This window comes from Lycorma delicatula, chromosome 1 (genome assembly GCF_047948215.1).
Source record: "Lycorma delicatula isolate Av1 chromosome 1, ASM4794821v1, whole genome shotgun sequence".
NCBI classification, from domain to species: domain Eukaryota; kingdom Metazoa; phylum Arthropoda; class Insecta; order Hemiptera; family Fulgoridae; genus Lycorma; species Lycorma delicatula.
In genome coordinates this window covers 70,200,752-70,223,447 of record NC_134455.1, presented here as the reverse complement: position 1 = coordinate 70,223,447, position 22,696 = coordinate 70,200,752, and the positions used below count along the sequence as shown (strand labels likewise).

Genomic DNA, 22,696 nt, shown 5'->3' with positions numbered 1-22,696 from the left:
ATTAATTAATCTATTAATACTGATATTGATAATCAATAAATAAAGAGAATAATATGATTGCATTGTTTTAAAAAAAACTGGCTAAGTAAATTAATTCATCAAATCTAAATTAAGTTATTATGGAATCACTACATTAGTCAACAATAGTATAATGTTTACATTCAAAAATACCTGTGCAGATGTTTTAATTTATAATTTAAAGCAACACCAGTAAGAAACTCGAACAACATGCAAGAGAATGGTCGATCAAGTAATTTATAATGATCCCATAACCTTGTAACTGATTTCAACATCGACTGGGAATCAAGCTTACTGTTTGCAGCACAAACAGTTTCTAAACAATTCCTTAATAAACAGCACTGTTCAGCATCTAATGAACCACAATTCCGTAAACAATCTGTAAATAAAATTAAGCAATAAAAAAAAGATTACAATTTAAAAGTATACGAAACATAAGTTATGTTCTCCCTTAAACCTGATCAATCTGCAACAGCCAAAGCCATATTTAATAAAATTGCTCCAATAATTCACTAATATAAGTTCAATTATATAATGATGGGTGCAGTTACCATTTAGTTTGATAACTGCATATTGAAGGAAATTATTACTTACATGTAATCTGGCTTAAAATCTACACCGGAAGTTTGAGTTATAATTTTATAAAATATATAATATGTACCAAACTGTTGTGTAGTATTTATTTTATTAGGAACTCATCTAAATAATTAAAAACATATCAAATATATTTTCAAAAAGGTTTTTGTGCATGCATTTTTGAGGTATACGACTTTCCCAAAACAATTACATAAAATATGTTATTTATAAATGTTAAAATATGGACCTTTACCACCCCATCAAATGTTACATTAATTGACAATTATTTGAAATATGATAGGTCTTAAAACACATATATATATATCTGGTTATCATAAGAAACTGATTATATTTTTAACAGTAATAATAATAATTCTATATTAAACAAATGTGATTATTCACAAAATTAGAAACAAACATTTACCAAAACAAAAATATCTTTTAAAATATTTGTACAGATTCTGAAATTTTTGATTTAACGGAGAGAATAAAGTACAATCCACTGTACTGTATAAACTGTAGATTACCAAATACATACAATCTATGAAAATAATTAGCTATTATTATAACAAAATATATTATATTTCATCAAGTATAATACTAAGACTGTACTCATCTATTGCAATAATACAAGAATTGAAGTAAACCTGTTACAAACATGGCTGCCATGCAGATCAATTACCCTTCACCTTGTTGAAGCAGTAAATTATTAATGAATAAAATCCCTAAAACTGTATGTTTAGCAATATGTTTTATCAAATATCATACATATTAAATTAGAATAACAATGAAGGTAACAAACTTTGTCTCCTGATTGCACATCGTATAAATCCAAAGTTAATATATTTTAACAAATCAAATAACTCAAAAGCAATGAAGATTACTGATCTGAAATTTGGTAAACATAAGGTAATAGTGTAAATAGTATATGTAAAAATTTGAGCATTAGTCATGTGGTTTTTTTAGTAACAAGAAAAGACAAGCTACATAACAGAATGTCATTTTTTCATTCTCACCGTGATAACTTACTTAAGAAAAATCAGTAAAAATATATAACTAATGTCATCCATATGCAGAATAAATTAATTTGAAATATGATGCAATTTTTTTCGAAGTCAATGGACAATTTTACTTTTATAAAGTTTTAAACTCAATTCCACATACTTTTTACACTGAAGTAGATATTCAGGTCTGAGTCTTCATTGTAATTTTAATTTGATTATAGTATTTTATAAAAGTTATCAATAACTTGAAATTTTTTTAGATCTTTATCTGGTGTTTTAATTCTTGTAGCATCTGGGCCAGATAGAAGGAAATAAGCATATTCCTTCATTACAGATAACTTGACCATTGTACATCAAAGCTAAACCTGTCTTTTTTTACATTATGCTTGAACAAGTAAAGTGCACAGAGTTCTTATGACATTTAGATGAACCTGACAAAAACCTCTTACAGTCATCTAATTAGCAATATTATATTCAAACTACCACTAAGTTTATTTCATTTATTGTTAGAACAAATGTAATACATAGATATAGAAGTACTGCACAATAATAACTTATTTTATTATGTATAAATGTTGAAATATTCATGTGAAATAGAGTAGTTTAATTCTTCTAGAAACAGTTTATAAAATATAATGTCAATTGTCCATTTATATTTTTACTTCTTCATTTGACTAATCCACCAATTGATACGAACTAGTTCTGAAATGAATATAGAATTTGGTTGCCAATTTGTCAGCAATTCATAGAGGATATGGTGCTTCATCAAACCCTTTAAATGTTTCCATTTCATCCTGTTTCATTTTTACATTTATATACCACATTATAAGCATCTTTACATTTTAATACCTTACTTACATCCATTCCTTTAAATCAAAACTCCTTACCAATGTTTTCTTTGTGTAAAACAAATATCTAACATTCAAAACTAACATCAGCTGACGATAAAAATGTTTCTTTTGAAAAAGCCACATACTTTTTTCTCTTATTATAGTAAAAACCAATTCCTCTTAAACATTAATAGGAATAAAAAATGTAATAAAATATTTACTGATTTAATAAAAATCATAGTCTTCCTGTAATTCTAACCATTTGTAATAAGTTCACAAGTAATTCAATTAATTAAAGAGAAAAACTGCTCTGGAGTTAAAACAGTTTGTTTAAACACGTAACATTTTTTCCACTTTTCCACACAATCTCCAGCAAAATTAATACACTTGTCCTGCCTCTGAAACAGTATATTTATGTCTACTGCAAAGAAATCTTCGTCTTTATGTCGAAGCCAATTTAGCACATTTTGTTTGGCATTGTCATTGCCATTAAACTTCTTAACACAACGTGCCTCCTTGAATGGATCACACAAGTTAAAATCCAATGGGGCTAAACAGGACTGTGTGGAAGTGGGATAGTACTTCCCAAAGCAATATGTTGAAACTTTCTTAAGTTTGAGCTGTGTGAGGGTGTTATTGTGAAGCAGAATGATGACTGTTCACTGAGATCCAGGGTGTTTTTTCAAGTATTCACTTTACTGATGTCTGACAGTACACAATGTTTAAAGTTCACTTATCTTCTAGAATATCTAAAAAAATCCAGTCCTTTTGCATCCCAAAACACTGCAATCAGGATTTTTCCTGATGATGGTTGGGTTCAGAATTTTTCTTTACAGCTGAACTTGTGTGCTTCCGTCCATGTACTGTCAGTTTGATTCGGGTTCATAATGGTGAATCCATGTCTCATCACAAGTTAGAATGCTGTGAACATGCAAAATCTTGTCTCCTTATGGTGATCAACTCTCTTGGAATCCATATAATAATGTTATAAACTGAACCAACATTTACTTAAATTTTTCAGCAATAATCTCTACTGTTCTGTCGGTCTTCTTGGATGAGAAATCTAAGTGAGTTTCAAACACTGGAATTGAAACTTCAATTGGACATCCAGAAAGATGCTAGTCCATCTTTAGTTCAACCATCTTTAAATTTTTCTACCCATTTGTAAAAATTTTTACAGTTCATACAACTTTGATCATGAGAAAGTAAATGTTAACCGATTCAACTATGGAAAACAAAAAAAAGATCACCATTCACTATTCACCTAAATCACAATGTTAGAATTTACCATCATACAATTAGATTTTGAAATTATAAAGAAAACAATTTTACTCAAACAGCTGATCAAAAGTCATCACAGGTTTAACAACTGTTTTGCCTCCACAGCTATTTTGTCTTTACTTATGGAATGACACTCGTAGTTGTAATAAATATTGGTTGTAATAAACCTTTCTAAGTGCATGAATTGTATTTACTTTCAATCATTTTCTTTTTCATTTCTGCAAAATCCCGCTATTGTAGTAATAAACAGCTTATTAATCATTTAAAATGTATAACTACTGCGATTAAATCATTATTTTTATAACATATTTATCTGCAAACATTATGAGATAACTGGTAATTATAACAGAATGATTCATAAATTCCTACGTAGACTATTGACATTTTTTTTATATTTACATACTTATTAATATTCCTTAAAACCCAAATTCTAAACACAAAACAGATTTGTTAGTACTTTTTACATTAATAAATTAATTTACTTATAGCACAGTCAACATAACTAGTGAACAACTTGGTTCTTAGAAAGAGAGATAAATTTGCTTTAAGTGATATTTGTTTTTTCAACATAGAAAGGGAAAATGCAGTCACAAACGAAATCCAGCTTACATCATATAACAAAATGTATTTGCATTAGTTTAAAAGATTAGAGCTAGAAGAAAGGAATGTTAGAATATTGTAAAAAGAAATCAACCAGGTTTTACATACACAATTAGATAATAATAACCATCTGTATAATGTTAAAAAAAAATTATTTATGAGTCTTCATTTTCAAGTATCCTCCTATCCACTGTTGTGGTAATACATTGCATTCTGAAAGTTGCTGTGCATTGGAATTCTGGAAGTGTAATGATGAAACTTTCTTAATTATTACAAGAGTAAATAAAATATAAACAGGATTTTATTTATTTTTTTAAAATTATTTATTGAAAAATAAAAGGCAAATATAATTTATTTTTCTACAGTTTCCTGCTTTAGAAAAACATTTTTCCCAGCAAGTAGGAAAGTTTCTTGTCACAGCATCGTAGAATGAAGCTAACTGCATTAGGAGCAAATTGTATATGAATCCCTCCACACCCTCATTTTCAAATCATTGCCCTCCTAAATTTTCTTAAAGCAGCCCAAACAAATAAATATTGCAGGGCGATAGGTCTGGGCTGTAGGGAGGATGATCAAGTTGAGTCCATGCATTTCTTCTAGTGTTGAGGCCGTTAGAGATGCAGTATGGGGCCTGGTGTTGTCGTGGCAGAAGATGGCCTCTCAAATCAGCGATATGAAGCCCTCACCTTGTTCAAAAGCTTGCAGTAGTAAACAGCATTAATTGTGCTTTGCACATGCAGAAAATGAATGAGCAAAATACCTTGCCGGTCGAAAAAAATAGTTGAAAGAACCTTGCCAGCTGACAGTCAAGTCTTGACTTTCAATGGGGCTGCCTCCCCTTTCTTTCACCACTCTATACTGGCTTGTTTCGATTGGGGAGTGTAGTGGTAGACCCACATTTCATCTCAGGTGACGATCCGACTCAAAAATGTATCACCTTCTTTCATAAACCTTGCTGTAAGCCTCTGACCTCCAAATGTTTCAACTTCTGATCTGCAGTCGAAAGGCGAGGGACCCATTTGGCATATACTTTACGGAACTGTAGGTTGTCGGTGATGATCGCTTGACAGCTCCCATAACTTATTCTGACCTGTTCTGCAATTTCAGAGTCTCACCCATCGATCATCTTCAAGAATGTCTCAAACCATGCGAAAGCATCTGTAATGCTGGTCTGAGGACAACAATTGTGTTCCTGATTTTCAATTCATTCTTGCCCTTCCTTGAACTCTTTATGCCAGGCAAACATAAGAGTCCTTCACAATGTTTGATCCCCAAACTGTGCAGTCAATCTCAAGAAAATTTCCATCACTTGAACACCTTCATGAGCAAGATATTTTATAATTATGCATTGTGCAGTGGAGGGGTGCACCTGTTGCTCCAACATCGGAAGCATTACTGACACATTGGTTGGGAGTGTGGAATGGCCGCTCTCCCCACTCTTAATGACCCCACCCAAGCATACTAGAAGCACGAGCCCAGTCCTACCAACCATAGACGCTCAGGAATAAAAATTCCATTTATAATTGATTTATCATCGTACTTTGTATTCTTATTTCATTATTTTATAGAAACGGATATTACAATAACTGGAACAGTTATAAAAAGTGTTGGAAATGATCTCCTCTGACATCAATATCAATAAAACTCTGCACACATTTCAATTTGTTCTCAAACACTTCAACCAACTTATGTATTGGAATATCTTGTACATTTGCATTATTGTGGTTTTTAGTCATGCATGGTCTGTTGTAATACACTGCTTGTTTTGCTGCCACTTAGAAATTAATCTGGGGGAGTCAGATCATGCAGGCCACAAACCCCTCAAAATAATTCAACAATCAACAATATTCTGTAAAAAACGTCATTGACCTTTTAGCTGTGTGCACTGCGGCACCATCTTGTTGGAACCAACCATGATTGATTTCTGTTTCTGTTAACTAACAAATGAAGTTTGTTAAAGCAGGAAAATAATGATCACTATTACCTGTATTTTCAAAAAAGATTGGACCCACAATTTTCAATTGTGGATCAACCCAGACTCCAATTTTCACTTTATGTAAAGATTTTTCATGTAATTCATGGGTTTTAGTTGTTGACCATAGTCATGTAGTTTGTGAATTAATATACCCTCCCAGATGAAACCACACTTTAACTATAAAAAATTTAATGTTGAGGATATGGAATTTTGGTCAATAAAATGTTAAACCATTGACAATAATTTATTCTTTTGGCATGATCTGTGGGCTTCAGTTCTTGAACACACATTACTTTGTATGGGAAAAGTTTCACTTCTTTTTTTACAGCTTTATGTGCAGTAGCAAGTTCGATATGTTGCTGCTGTGCTAACTTACTCATTGACTTTGATGGACTTTCAGCCATAGAATCTAAAATATCAAGTAGCTTCTGTTCATTTAGTTTAGGTGGTCTTTCAGTTCAAACAGCATCCTCAATAGAGCCTGATGCTCAAAATTTTTCAAGAGTTCAAACTATACTGCAGTAAGGAACAGGAGAAATTTTTCAGAAAAATTGTGCTTCACTAAATCGATACACTTGTCATGTTCATGAACATGAAAGACGTGTTCAACGAGAAAAATGCATTCCTCTACTGAAACAACCATTACATTTTTCACCACTACTGATTTTGATAAATGAAAACACAAAACAAAACAACACACGTTCAATCTCAACTCAACAATTGACATCTTGGTTTATTACTGAGCAATGGCCAATGAACCCACATGGTAATCAACCTAACATTAATAGAAGAGAATGCACCAAATAATTCTAAAGGATATTGCTGCACAGTATAAGAACATTTCTCTAACATTGATTAAGGTAATTTGTAAAAGAACTATGAATAAGAATAAGAAAATGTTAAGCCAAAAATATAAATGATAATTCAAAAGTATCATTTTTATAATTTTACCTCTAAAGTATGCCTTTATTTTTCAAAGTAGGGCTTTACTACCAATAAGTCTACGCAAAATTTGGATCAATCAGATTCTACCTTAAAATTTAATTACATCTAAATAGTAGATAAATGTATTTAACTGATAATTAAAAAAAAAATTCACGCAAGAGAATTTACATAGAATATTATACTGAATATACATACTTTTCAAATAAATTATGACACTGTGACGTATTTTAGCATTCGGTTCAGTTAGCAACAGAACAAGTTGTGAAAGACCAAGGTTCTGCATTAAGCATTGTCCGTCTATATTCTGAGTGCCTTCAACAGCTGATAACAAAGCAGATATTTCTTTTTTCCATTTTTTATTAGCAATCTTAGCTTGTAATTGCGACGTTGTATATGGGAATCTTTCTTCAACAAGCCTTTTACAAATCATTTTAGAATACATCTGACGAAACCAAAGTAACTAGAAAAGATATTTACCAAAGATAAATAAAATCTTAAAACTTATTATAAAAAGAAAAATAAATGGGTATTTTATCTTAATGCATAAAAAATCCAATTATAGTAATATCCTTCCTAAAATTCAGGATATATTTTGCAATACAGTACTGTCTGAGTAATCTGAAATAGTACTGAGTAATCACTTAAAAACTTAGCAACTCAATTATTTTGTTAACAGAAATACTGATACAAAATAATATTAAATTGATGAGAAAGCTTTTTGTACCTGAATTTTACAAGATAATGATAATGATACTTTTATTAACAAATGTTTTATTAAAACAGAGATGTAATGAAATAACATAAAAAAAACTTTTAACTTTCAAATTATAAAAATCAGAACAATATTACACTAAAATATCACAATAAGTTAAGCTTTATTTCAAATACAGTTTAACTTCAAATTACAAAAACATATGTACAAAATAATAAACAATTTACTGTTAAAGAACAATGCTGTTCAACAATACAAAGTTCTTATATTACAGTTCATGAGATAAACATACTTTTACACAATTATCCAAAATAAAAATTAATGTTCATATATATTCTATATAAAGATCAACTGCATTAAAAGTAATTGTTTTTGGTGTTAAATAAACAATATTGAACAGAACTTAATTTCAGTTTATTACTGATTTTAGTAACCAAAGTTTTTAACAAAACACCATTATATTGATAAGAAAGCTTTTGTTACTGAAGTGTTTCTTATGTGATTCTTTCGTATTCCCCATTTCATGCCAAATATTTAACTATTATTAACTTAGTCTACTTTTTAATTACTTTTAAAATACTTCAAGAACTCTGTAAAATATAAGAAAACAAACTAAAATAACATAATATCACTCAAAAGTCGCTAATACTAAACTATTTACATTGTTATAGTAATTAATAATGTCACTGATATTCCTTATTCCATAAATGAGTAATTAGTTATAATTGAAAGTGATTAGTTGTTTTATCCATTTTTATCATATACTTATCACTGAAAAATTACTTATTCTTATTTTTTTAAATAATTTTGGCTATTTTAAGAATTATGTTTCTAAGAATATTCAGTAAATTTTAGTACAATAATCACTTATTTGGTCCTACAGTTAAATTGAACCCATTCATTTTATTTTGTAAATTGATAAAATCAAAACCAAATTATAACCATTATAACCTGAGCATTTATTCAAAAATATTACCTTACTATAATAAATAACACAAAAAGAAAAAAAACGAAAAATGTTTATTTAAGAATTAGATACATCTACTTAGTGGTATTTCAAGCCAATCAAAATTTGCCAAATTTAAAAAATTTAATTGTAAACATATTTATTTTATGTAAGTATTTATTATATCAATAATTTATTTGGAACAAATTATTTTTTCACTTTTCTTATTTATCAATTAATAAAATAGTTAACACTAAACATTCAGCTGGATTTCTAGATTAATTAATCGTTACAAGTCCAAGGGCCCTAAAGATTATTGCAGATATACATTTATGTATATGTATGTAAGGCCAAATTAAAGATTTTTCATTTTCAAAAAGAGGTTAAAGAATCTAATTTAAAAGTTTTTGAGCAATTGTATATTTAAAAAAAAAAATATAATTAATTTTTTTGTTACTTTTGCTTTTTATTACTGTAAAAAAAAAAATGCATTTCTATATTGTTTGATACAAAACATTATTGTTATAGTAACACATAGATTATTTTAATAACTGATTGAAAGTATCATGGTGTATAAAAATGATTTTCTAATTATGAACTCATGATTCTTGAATTTGGGCGAGAGTAAATTCACTATGACTCCAATTTTTATAATTACACAGTGGATGAGAAGCTACATATATTATACAAAAGTACAGGGTGTCCCATATAAAACGCAACCCAATCTTATATTGGTAGGTATTGAAATAAAAAAAAAGCATGTGTAAATGTAAATGTAATTTTTATTATTACCATCCATTACCTTACATTTAGAGTAAATGTTGGAAGTGGCCGCCATCTTCTTGAATTCAAGCTTCAATTCTTTTTACAGCGTTTCTTGCAACTTTTTTCAAAGTTTGTGGCTGGATATTTAATACAGCTTGTTCAATATTGACTTTCAATTGTTCAAGTGTTCATGGTTTGTTGCTGTAGGCTTTTTCTTTGAGGTAACCCCATAGAAAAAAATCCACCGCAGTCAAATCTGGAGATCTTGGTGGCCACAAGCCTCGACCGATAACACGATTACCAAAGAATTCCTCAACGAAATCAGAAGTTGAACCTGCGTACTGCGATGTCGCACTGTCATGTTGTAGCCAGAGCAGTGTCTGTCTTCCTCTTCCAAGAGTGCAATGAACTGAAATAAAATATCCTGATATCGTTATGCATTAATGGTGTACTTGAAAAAAATAGGACTGATTATTTTCTTCCGCGATGTCGCGCACCACACGCCCAACTTCTGCGGGTGTAATTGTTTTTCGTGATAAACGTGGGGATTTTCAGCACTCCAAATTCTACTGTTTTGGCTGTTTACATAGCCATCCAAATGAAACCGTGCTTCATCTGTGAAAAATAACGAATCCATAACATTAATTCCCTCTTGCAGAAATCGACGGAACCATTGACAATATTGTAGCCATTTTTCTTTGTCAGCCTCAAGAACTTGATGAACCGTTTGAATGCCATAAGGTTGTAATTGTAATTGTTTGGTCGCCTGATGAACAGTTGATTTAGACAAATTAATTTCAGCACACAAACGTCTGATCGATTTATTTGGCGAGGCGAGTAATCGGTCTTTGATTTCAGTGACTGTATCTGTATTCAACACTGATTCAGATCTTTTGTGTTCCTTGTTATTAACAGAACCAGTCTCTAAATTTTGCAACTAATCTTAATACAGATGTTTTGTTAGGAGCTGGTTTATCTGGGTACTGCGAAACAAATCTTGCACTGCAACCACTGATTTTGTACTGAAGTATGACTCAACAATGAAAACACGTTCATCTAGCGAAAACACCATCTTGTCTCTAGCAATACACTGAACGTTATGATTGCATTGTTGTTACTATCAGTAGTGTTCTACTGCGTCGCCGCAATGTTCAGATGTTGGACGAGTCCATTTCTGTAACAGGTAGGGGAGTAAGCTTGACTTTTGAAATTTCATGGATGAGTGATTGATGGGTTGCGTTTTATAGGGACACCCTGTAGATGTGGTTAAGGAGACAGACATGGTGTTTATTTGAATTATATAAATATGGAATACCATGTTACTTAATAAAGACCAAGATGCGGCAGAAGTAACTCCCACATTTTGAAGATAATTTTAAAAAACTAAATGAGTGTAAAAAAAAAAGTCTCTATAATCAGAAAACACATAATGTAGATTTTTTTAATAAGTATTGAAAACTTTGTCCCTCAAATGTCAACCGTCACTGACAGTACATTGTTTAAGCCTTTCTTGAAAGTTATTCAATACTACTTTCAGACACATTTCAGGAGGAATGGTGGTGACTTTTTTGCCATATCTAAGTATCTGCACAGAAAGAAATCACAAGGAGTCATCTTGTGAAAATCCATTCTAAGAATAGTGTCCTTTGTGCCCTTGCTAGGGAAAAACCCATACTGGTCATCCATCAGCATATAGTTAGAAATCAACCTACTATTAATGTGGAGGTACAAGACCTTCTTGAAAACCTTACCTACTATAGGCAAGAGCATCAGAGGCCGGTAAGAACTTACAGTGGGGTCCTTGTTGCCACTTTTGAAGAGCAGTTTCAACTCACCATGTTTCCAACATACTGGGAAATATCCAGCAAAAAGCATTCTATTAAAAACCCTAGTCAGGGGACCAAGAATCACTGGCAACGTGCGAACAAGGAGTTCCACTGTGATGTAATCATATCCGGGGGCTTTATTCCTAGCCAGGCTACAAATTACTTGGCAGACCTCCGCCTCAGTAATCTCAGAGTGAAAACCTACTACTTCCTTCAAACACACTGATAAGAGATTTCACCAACCTCAGCATCATCTGGAAGCAGATCAGAAGAGTGAGGACATGATCTTCATCTATTACAACTCCATCCTGGGTTGAGAGAGCCAACAGAAGAATGTCTTTTTTCTTCTTATGACCAAGAACTCTATTATGGACACCCCCCTGCTCTTATATAAAAGAACACCACAAATCATGCTTAGAATACCTAACCTTGTGAAAATACTCAGTCCTTTTCCAATGATAGTCCACAAGCAGGGCTGCACACTGATCAGGAACACCCTCATGCTGTGCTCAGGAGAGCTGGTCCACAATCTACCTCCGGCTTGTTGACAAACAAAACCTTGGGTTTCTTGGCCAGACTGGCTTCATGCTTACCGTGTACTACTTCAGCATAGCACCTGCACTGTGCTGGAGCTGGAAACGCTTTTTGAACTACCTTGACCTTCTTGGGCTTGGAGACCAGGGTCTTGTAGCTTTCTGCCAAGGCGAAAGCACCTCTTTCACTTTGATCTGATGAGGAAGAACTATCTTCCTCGCGCCTGAGCCAAGACGGGGTGGTCCAAGAATTCGATGAGCTAATCCAGGTCGCCCTGGGCTGCCTTGACCAGCGGGAGCAGAACTGCCAGGTCTTCCTTCACTTTTTTGAGCGCCTCTATTGCTGAAATGGGTTTACCCTGGGTGAGTGTCCCTGTATCCATATCCAAAACCTCAGCCTCTGATAAAGTTGAAGGTACAGGCTCCAGATTCCTCTTTCGCCTAGACTTCCTGACCACCTCTTTGAATCCTTCCATGGCTAAAGATTCCCTAGCCTGACTAGCCATCCCTAATGAGATTCTCACTGCCTTGCTCCTAAAGCCCACTGGTGTGACAACTACCCACAGCGGGCAATGGGCAGCTGGAGACCTTGAGTATTCTCCTGTCACTCTATGCACCTCTTCGCCACTGCTGGATCGATAGGGTGCAGTACGTATACTACATACAACATGAAATCACGGATTACTGCCCTCATTCTTAAAAGAACACGAATAGGACTAAGGGAGATCCCTTTACTCATGACAAGGACTTATGACCAGCAAACAAAGAGGCGGATGAGGCGGATGCTCAAACAAATCTCACCTTGCACTGCGTGAATAATTCAGATAGATGAGCCTTAATTAAAAGCAACGCTACCATTGCTGAAGCACTCAATCAGAAAACGCTCAGAATTATGGAAGGTACACACACAACCACAGATCAAAACACAAGACTAAAGAAGGCTCAATCGCAACGTAACTTTGTTCGCATCAAAGGGCGAAAGTCTCTGAATCACCACCACATACAGCACAGTGACATTTCAAATGTGGAAGGTACTTCTGCCGCACCTTGTAGATAAAGAGTATGAAGTGCACTAGACCAGCCAGACAAGTTAATCCTGTGTTGAATGAACAGCAATTGCTGCACTAGTTGTGTGAACTCGATGAGTTATCCAGAGTTAGTCAAGCAGCAAACTGCAACACTAACCGAATGAACTAAACTAACTGATCTAGATACTTAAATCTCCAACTAGGGAAGCAAACTGTAGGTTCAAGTGAGTGAGATCAAAATAAATATGTTAAATCTAACTTATCGCCAACATTTAGAAAAACTGATAAATAAAAAAAAAAGTTAACTTTAGTTATTTCTTTAAATATGTAGAGAAATATATTTTTCACATAACTTTTCAGACTTATTGAGTAATTATATGTGAAGTAAGTATGGATTCGGCTCTACCCAAAATGCTTTTATAATAACTTTTTGAAATGGTGTTTATATTTGTTATTTTTTTGCTTCAAATATACCACACAGCTGATAGATTATTAAAAAAAATCCATCATGTTGATTTCTTTAAAACTAAATTTAAAAAATTGATACCTTTAATAAATTAATACTGGTTAATTTTTATTTTTATAAAAGCAATTTGTGGGGCTCGATTTTCCTGTGCCAAAATTTTTTTTTAGAACAATGATTTTTAGAAGTTCTATTGTTGACGAGTTTCAAAGTAGAGGTGCAATCTTGTATGTGGTGGCCCTGCATAAGTTGAAGAAATGAGCTGAAGAGGAGATATACACTTTTATGTTTCACAATTGCAGTTTTATCTATATAATTCCCCAGAATTTCATTTTCCTCAATACTTAAATGAACCATAAATGACAGAAACCTTTGGGAGAGTAACTACTTCAGGAAGTTATGAGAAATAAAATCTACTGTTACAACCAGCAATGCAGTTAGGCCTAAAAATTCTGGTTTGTCTTATGATATCTTAAATCATAGTAATTAGGGTAAAGGTAAAGTTACAATCAATTGTTATAATTATTTACTGATTTAATGAGATAAAATTAATTACTTTAAATAAAAAAGAAAGTAAGTTAGTTGATGAGGTTAATATTAAAAACAATAATAATCAGCCTTTTCAGGAAAAGATATATTTTAATCAACCGTGTAAATTTATTAACCTAGTTGTCAGCTCAAGTATAGGAGACTAACTACCATGATTTGTAGAAAACATCAAAAACATGCTTTTTTTAACATTTAAGGTTAGTAGATGTTCATCAAACAAGCTTTGACACCCTCAAGACCTTCTTCAGCTGATCTTATAACCTCATCCCATGAGAATCAAGGCAGTGTCATCAGCAAAAGAAGTAGTAGTTTTTTATTTTTGGATTTAGTAAGTTATGTCAATAAGAATAAGATAGAAGATAAGACTGATACCTTGGTAGGCCATATTCAGTCAAGTGCTGTATGCTAGTATTTGTATTGTATTTGTATGCTGTATGAAAGTATTGTCGATCATCATTTAAACGATGATATAATGAACTGATAATATAAAAACCTTAATAACTTTCAAATTATAAAAATCAGAACAATATTACATTATAATATCATAATAAGTTATGAGTCATTTATTTCTAACACAGTTTATTAACTGTGTGAGAAACACAGTCTAGCTGTATTTATTTCTAACACAGTTTAACTTAAAATTACTAGAACACATGAACAAAGTAACGATGAATAACATAATGTTAAAGAACAGCTCTGTACAACAACACTGAGATCTTATTGTTTATGAAATAAACATACTTTTTCAAAATTATCAAAAATAAAAATAATGTTCATATTCTATACTGATATACATATTCTACATAAATACCAGCTGAATTAAAAGTAATTATTATCGGATATATGTATACAGCATTTTTTCACAATTTTATTTCAGTTTATTACTTATTAAAAAATGAAAGTTTTTAACAAGAGACTAAAATTGTAATGATGAGTAAGCTTTTGTTGCTAAAGCTTTTTGTATCAGAATTTTTATTACTGAATATCCAGATAATAACATTCTATAAAGTGTCAGTAAGCCTCCTAATTTGCTAAATGAAAAAGAGGTGTAAGATTTGGACAACATTTCATTAAACGTAGAATAAAAACCCAATAAGAGAATTTTCTAGCATTGAAAACAAGGCAATTAGTATCAGGTTAAATGTTGTTACTTGGATGATTATCCAAAATAAATATCAACATTATTTCATTTATTCAAAAAATATATTTATCAATATTTTTTAATGTTTAAATGTGCGCAAAATTTATTTTTAACTAATATGAAGAGGTTTTCTGTACAGGCTTTCATTCTATAGGGGTCTCTGTTATTCATGGTTAAGGCAACCTGCAATAGGTCTTAGAATGTGCCAAACACATGTTCAACAAATAAATTTGTAAACTATAACAGTTTTATTCCTAACTAGTTAATTTTCATCATAATTAGTTTATAAGATAAAATTTACACACTACAATTTTTCACAAATAACTTTTAAAAAATTCACAATATATAACATTTTTGTCAAAAATTACAGAAGAAAAACAAGAATATTTTACAAAAAAAAAAGTGTTAACACAATTTCCAACCTATTACCATAACCTTTTTTTTAAACTAATTTGACAGTTTAGTAGATAAATAATTTGCATACAGTAGCATGCAAATTAATCAATCGGAATTTTTTATCTATTTCTATGTAGTGGCTACACTGTTTGACCTCACCCATTCTTTAAGATATCTGTGTAATGTTATGTAAATATTATGAGGTTATTGTTTTTTGGTTATTTAGCAATTTTCATATTATAAATACTGTTTTGTGAAAATTTATTTCATTTTTTATTATAAAATAATATTTTCATATTTTTTTTGTTCTGTCTTGAATATGTAATACTCTGTATACTATATAATACTAAGAAAGCGTTTGAAAATTGTTTCTCTTTCTCAGCGTACCAATATGACACAAAGACAAATAGCTTCTGAGTGTGATGTTGGACTAGTGACAGTGAATGCTATTTTAAAACAACTAACTTGTTCCTTTTCACCTTAAAGAAAAGACAAATGTAGCTATAAAAGAAAAAATACTCCAACACAGGATAGGTTATTAGTGGGGAAAGTAAACTTGACCAAAATTACCTGCTGCAGACTTAAATCGAGAATTAGCAGCAAGTGGAACAGATTTACACATACAAACTGTTAGACATAGACAAAGACAACTGTTCTTACAGCTGGATGGAAAGCTCGTTGGCCGACTAAAAAGCAGCTTTTAATATCAGTAATGTGCAAAAAAAAGATTTCTTGTGGGCCAAAGCACATACTAACTGGATCAGAGAAGATTGAAAAATGTTATTCTTTCAACAAGTCACATTTTTATGTTCAGGGGCAAAGGGTTTCACACATTAGAAAAGCATCAGATGAAAATACATCATCGGCTCATAAGCAACAATCAAATATCCCCAGATATAATGTTTTGGGGTTGTTTTTTATTTGAAGGCCTTTGTTCATTACTTCCAGTACATTCTACAACAAGTAATGGATGTATCAAGATTCTGAAGGAAAGGATTGTGACACAACTTCAAAACAAATCCCGCAAGACAGTGGAGTTTTCCAACAAGATTCGATGCCATTCCATACTCCCAGAAAAGTGGAAAGAATTTTCAAATAAAACAAAATATTAAAGTACTCTCAAGACCAGGCAACTCCCCAGACTTAAATCAAATTGAACATTTTTGGGCAATAGTCAAAAAATGGCTCTCAAAAATAAACGATACCACAAAAATTGACCTCACTAAAGCAGTAATATTAATATGGTTTCAAGATGAAGAAATAAAAAAAAAATGTATACTGCACTTGTTGAATCGATGCCAAACCATGTATATAAAATGATTAAGAATAAAGAACATATTAATTACTAGATATAAATTGTACAGGTATAATTTGTTTCTAAATAAAGTTTCTTTTATTAAATAACACTTGTGTCTGAATTGCACCCTACTGTAGGTAAACATAAAAATTATGATACCAGAATAAATTGTTTATATATACCATAGCATCTTTGTCATCACATTCCTGAAGAAGTTCCCAAAGTATCAGTATAATGTCAACAATACACTGCAGTAGTATGGCTCCTTCAATAGGAATTTGATGTTGATTTTCTATAAAACACAACCAACATAATCAATGCATGTATATAAATAAACATGTATATTTCCGAAAATAAACAGTTAAACAGGAAAGGAAAAAAGAAATTTAAAGGTGTAATTTAATCATGATTAATTAATTATATGTATTATAATCAATATGATTTTATTAATTAAAAATATATTTTATTCCAAAGAAAAAATATTTCAATTTTTTCATTAGTAGATAGAAAATAAGATAGCACAAAAAACAAAACATTTCCAGTTACAGGGTTGTAATCCTTATCAGTGACTAACAGGTTACTTGTTTTTACCTTTTATCTCAAATAAATTTTCTGCAGATAAGTTTCTCAAAATTGGAAAATACTTAACTAGAAAGTGGTTAAAATGTATTAGATTTGAAATGGATGAACAGCTCATTTAGCAAATTAGTCTGTTGTATTTTAAACTATTATGCATTAAGATTTAATAGTCCTGTTAAATATTTAGAACAGCTCTATACAAAGTACAATATATTTTAACACCAGATAATGTGTATGCTCTTAAAAACAAAGTTATAAGAATAAATTTAATTCTGATGTCAAACAAAACCACATTTTAATTCACTAAATATAAAAATACATAACAAACAAATAGTAAATAGGCAGGCAAACCTCAAATTTTATATATTATTTGAGTATTTTTATATCAGAATGAACAACAGGGGCAACTTTAATTTTTCTTTTGCCACTTAATTACTGAACTTTAAGGAAAGTTTTAGGTACAAATTTGTTAGATAATTTCACTATTAGGTAGGGCTTGTAGCAGCAATAACATATTATATTTTACATTCACTTTTCAGTAATAATATTTTCATATCAAAATCACGTTTTCTAAGTTAGCAAAACAGTTCTTGTAAATGAACTTTAAAACAGACTGAACTTCATTTGATATATTTAAATTAAGTAAACCACTTTCAAGACATTAAAAATTTAATGAAAATGTTATTTGTAAAGTTTTTTGTTAATTATTTATACTTAAATTTTCATAATTTAAAAAAAAAATTAATAAATGACCATTATGCCATATAGTCCTTAGAAATGGAAATAGGATGAGATTAATTTTAATTTGTAGTATGCAAAAAACAAGATTGACTGGGATACATACAGAGAACCTTCCAGATGAAAGGTGAAGATGCCAAAAATATTTGGATTATTTCATTAATATCAAATTTATATAAATAAGTAAATCAAAATATTCTACCATAACCAGATTTTGGCTATAAAATAAATAATCTGAAAATTTTTTCTACTTACTGTTATTATAAATGTAATATCTACATTAATCTATTGAATACAGAAAATAAACAAACTGAACAGCCCTAACATTGAACTACGCTGAATCTTTTATTAAATTTAAAAAACTTGCTTGATTTGATATTTGCTGATAACTTCAAGTACTAAATTTTTTAAAGCTACTTTAATTTATATCTAAACTAGATTATTTATACAAATCCTGGACAAAAGTAGTACACTACATATAATTTTAATACTAATGGTTCTACAAAACCTGAAATTTCTCTGGCAGCAGCACCTTTGAGATTATAGTGATATGAAGCAAACCAATAGTCCAAGTCATGCTTGATAACCAGTTCCTGTTGATGATTAATTTAAATAAAGCATAAAATTGGATTGATAACTGCATGCTGTTGGTATTTTTGATAAATGCCTTTTGCCATCAATGTACATAAAAATGAAACTTTTTTTACTATTTTTTAACACAAATGTTTTTTTTAAACAAAATATAAAAATGATTAATTCATGAAAAGATGCCAGGCCAGCTACTTAGCCGTTCTAGGTGTATGAATTCCCATTCCAAAACTATTTTAGGTATAAAACACATTTCTGATACAACAGATAATTACTACAAAAGTCAAATGCACTAGATGCTATATTATGAAACATTCACATAAATATCAATATCAGTGATCTGTTATACTTACGTGAATTATTATCTTTTTTAAATGGTGCAACCTCCAAAAATGTAGCCAAAAGTAATGGAATTAATATTTCAGAATATTCCTGTACATAAAAAAATGAAAAATAGCTAAAGTTAGAGAAATGCTTTAGTTGTAGCATAAGTACCATACATCACAGTTATTATTATCATAATTCTATCATAGTTTTGAAAAGATCTTTTAGAAAAATATTTCAAAGCATTTAGAAAGTAATTTTTAAATTTAAATTTTGTAAAGCGTGACAACTTCCTGACAATATGTTTTATTTTATAATAAATATGCAGATTTTAATAAAAGTATGAAAACCCTTAAATAATTTTTCAACCAATAAACATCAAAATAATTGACCTTTAGCAGCAAATACTCCTACTTCAAAATAATTTATTTTTTGCTTGAGATCATTACATCCCATCTTCCCATGAGAGAGGAACACAGAAATTGTAAATTGATAGGGTAGAATTGTGACATCTACATTTTAAAGGGCATTAGAAAACAAAAATTCTTATATAAATTTTAGGCTATGACAACCCTTCCCAAAATGGCAACTATATAATAGTTTACATAGTTTCAAAAGCGGCCTACAATACACCTGAAATAATAGTGTCATACTACAACATTTTGCTGTGAAAACAAAGTAATCTATCCATTCACTTTAAACAATTCCCAATCAGTCATTTACCCAGTTTTAATGAGAAAAAACTATACAGAAGGTTGTATACGTCAAGTGGGTGCCCAAAATATTGGTCAATGAACACAATGAAAACATCTTGCTGCAGCTCAAACATTTATCCAGCACTACCAAAATGGAGATGTACTACTTAACACTGCCATATTGTGATGAAGATTTGGATATCGTAAACTATCAGTGAAACTTAAACTTCTTAGGCCTGGAGATGTTAAATGATGCCACTGTATTGATTGCTGCTTTGTTTCACTGTTTAACATCTCCAGGCCCAAGAAGTTTAAGCAACAATATTTAAATGCTTTTGATCACTATATTTTGGGAAAAAAGATATACTGCATATTGAGTTCCTTGATTGTGGAAGTATTGCAAACCTCATTAAATATTGTGAAGCTTAAAAAACTTTGAAATAATATTAGAACAAAGGACAAGGGAAGCTGTCCAATGGGATTTTGTTTCTGCATCACAAAATCACATTACAACAAAGTCAATTCAAGAAGAAAAAGTGACTTCAAATGGAAAATGTCAATCATCCAAACCGTACAGTTTCAACCCTGAACCTAGCGATTATTACCTTTTTCTCCATTCAAAACAATGCCTTGCATCACACAGGTTTGAAAGTGATGAGGAACTGCAAGATAAAACAATTAATTGTTTAATCAGTAGTCAAAAAATCTTAATCTAAATCTTTAACCTAATTTTTTATTATGATTGAATTAGTAGATTTAAAAATTTTATTTATGAATTAGGCAAAAAATAATTTCGCCTGTTTATCAAAAACATATCCTTTTGTAATTTAAATACAAAGTCATGGTTGTGTATAAAACAATGCAATTATTTTCTTACTTCTTTAGGCAACTGCATTTTATTTAAAATTATGCAGATTCAATTGAATCCTGATTCTTACACCCAAGAAAAAATTAGCAAAATAATTGTTTTTCCCTACATAAATAAGAATAAATTAACAGTAAATAAAGCAATAATAAATTAATAAAAACTGAAACAAACCTGTGTTTTTAACTTTGACTGTTTAAATTGATCAGGGCTAAAACTACCAATTTTCCCTAAATTCAATGTTGCTGGTTGAAAATAAATATCAGTATAAAGAGGAAAAAAATTTTTATCATCTTTAGTCCATTTCAGTATTTTTATTCCACTTTCTTTATTAATTTGACCTTCATTAGGAACTGTAAAGAAAATTATATACGATATAAGTACGAATATATATTATGACAAAATGTAAAGATCCAAATAAATACATCTACAAATTAAAACACAGTTTTTTAAACATTAAAAAACCACACTTGTGAAAAGGTAGAAAATCAATAATAAAACTGTTAGTAAACTGGCACTTGTCATCTGGTCTTAGTGCAATATCTAACACAAAACTGTTGAGTACCTAAGGTTTCATCGTACTATAATTTTACAAATGAAATATTAAAAATTCATTATGTTATCTACAAGATCTATTCCAAACAAGATTATTCCAACTTAACTGATTATTATTCTGGTTCTGTATGATCTTCTGTACTAATTAGATAAAGGATAATTATTCCTTAACAGCTTAAAAACCATTACTCCTTTCACTCAACATATTTCTTAGACAAAAGCTTTATCTAATCACTAATTTGAGAACTAACTCTAAATAATTTGTTTTAATGTCATAGAAGGAACGGCACCAACATGCAATCAACACTAAATAATAATAACAAATATACTGAACAATATTAATAAAAAGAAACTCTGTAATTACAAATCAGCTGTGACATTTTTTACTTTTTAACTAGGATCTACCATTAAATTGAAGGAAGTATATGGATGCTGTTACTACATTCAATTTTAATAACACTCTACAACAAATAGTTCACTTACATGAGGTATGCCTGGCATTCAGCTTTCTGAATTTCTTCAAATATTTTACAACAAGAATACAGTAAAAATTTAAAGATTCAATCCCCATTCCAGACCCAGAACAACACCTGAGAGAAATCCCACAGGTGTCTAAAACTACTTTTATATCACATTTTTCAGAATGGGTACTATTGAGTATTGAGTATTCAGTATTGTAACTGAGTATTCAGTATTGAGTATTGAGTATTCAGCAACTCAATAGTACCCAGCTCAGCTAGATTCAAACTGAAAGATATGCTTGGTCATTCAAAACATCTAAAGAAATCCATTTATTTACGATTAATACATTTTTAATTATAAAATATTATATAAACAGCAACTACTTTGTTTTTATCTTAATTTGTCTGATTATTAAACCATGACAAGTAAAATATATTCACATCTACAATTTTAAAATTATCAAAAATGCAAGTTCTGAAAATAAATATTTCTTTAATTCGTTAAAGTCTTATTATCAACAAAGCATTACAAAACAAAACAAAAATGATCCACTCTTTAAGTAATAAATATTGTAATCACGTGTATTCATCAACACATCTGTAAAAAAGTAATAAAATTTTCAAAAACAGTTACAAAGTAACGTAAAGAAGCATATCAGGTGCGTAGGAATTTAGCAAGAAGCCACTTCATCTACAGAAGATGGCTTGAGTAAACGAATTCTAAACCAAATTATGAAACTCAAAAAATGTTGTTTATTTTTACACTCTTACTAATCATACATCCTCTTCACCCAATAAGGACTGAGTGATTTATAGTTGTCAGTAACAACATAGAATTCTTGGAATAGGCGAGGCATTAGGGGATCTTGAGCCTATTGTTAAGTGCCCCTTTAATACCTGAAGGAAAAGAAATTTTTTGCAGCATAAATCTGAAATAATAAATATAAAATCAAAGATTAATAATTAACTGTCCCCATCCTGAATAGATTCTCAACATATGAGGAAT

At 30.5% G+C, this 22,696-nt stretch overlaps 1 protein-coding gene across 5 annotated transcripts in view; it reads right to left on the bottom strand.

Annotated features, from left to right (window-relative positions):
- The window catches only part of LOC142319211 (testis-expressed protein 10 homolog), a 75,331-nt gene that overhangs the window by 25,478 nt on the left and 27,157 nt on the right, over positions 1-22,696 (bottom strand). For 4 of the 5 annotated variants that reach the window (XM_075356243.1, XM_075356257.1, XM_075356232.1 and 1 more), the window contains 5 exons: positions 20,849-21,027; positions 19,144-19,222; positions 17,068-17,177; positions 7,425-7,689; positions 172-397 (listed from right to left, as the gene is read on the bottom strand). In XM_075356243.1, the coding sequence (XP_075212358.1) occupies positions 172-397; positions 7,425-7,689; positions 17,068-17,177; positions 19,144-19,222; positions 20,849-21,027 (859 nt within the window). The remainder of the gene's footprint in view (positions 1-171; positions 398-7,424; positions 7,690-17,067; positions 17,178-19,143; positions 19,223-20,848; positions 21,028-22,696) is intronic. The other variant, XM_075356266.1, reaches the window with a different exon arrangement.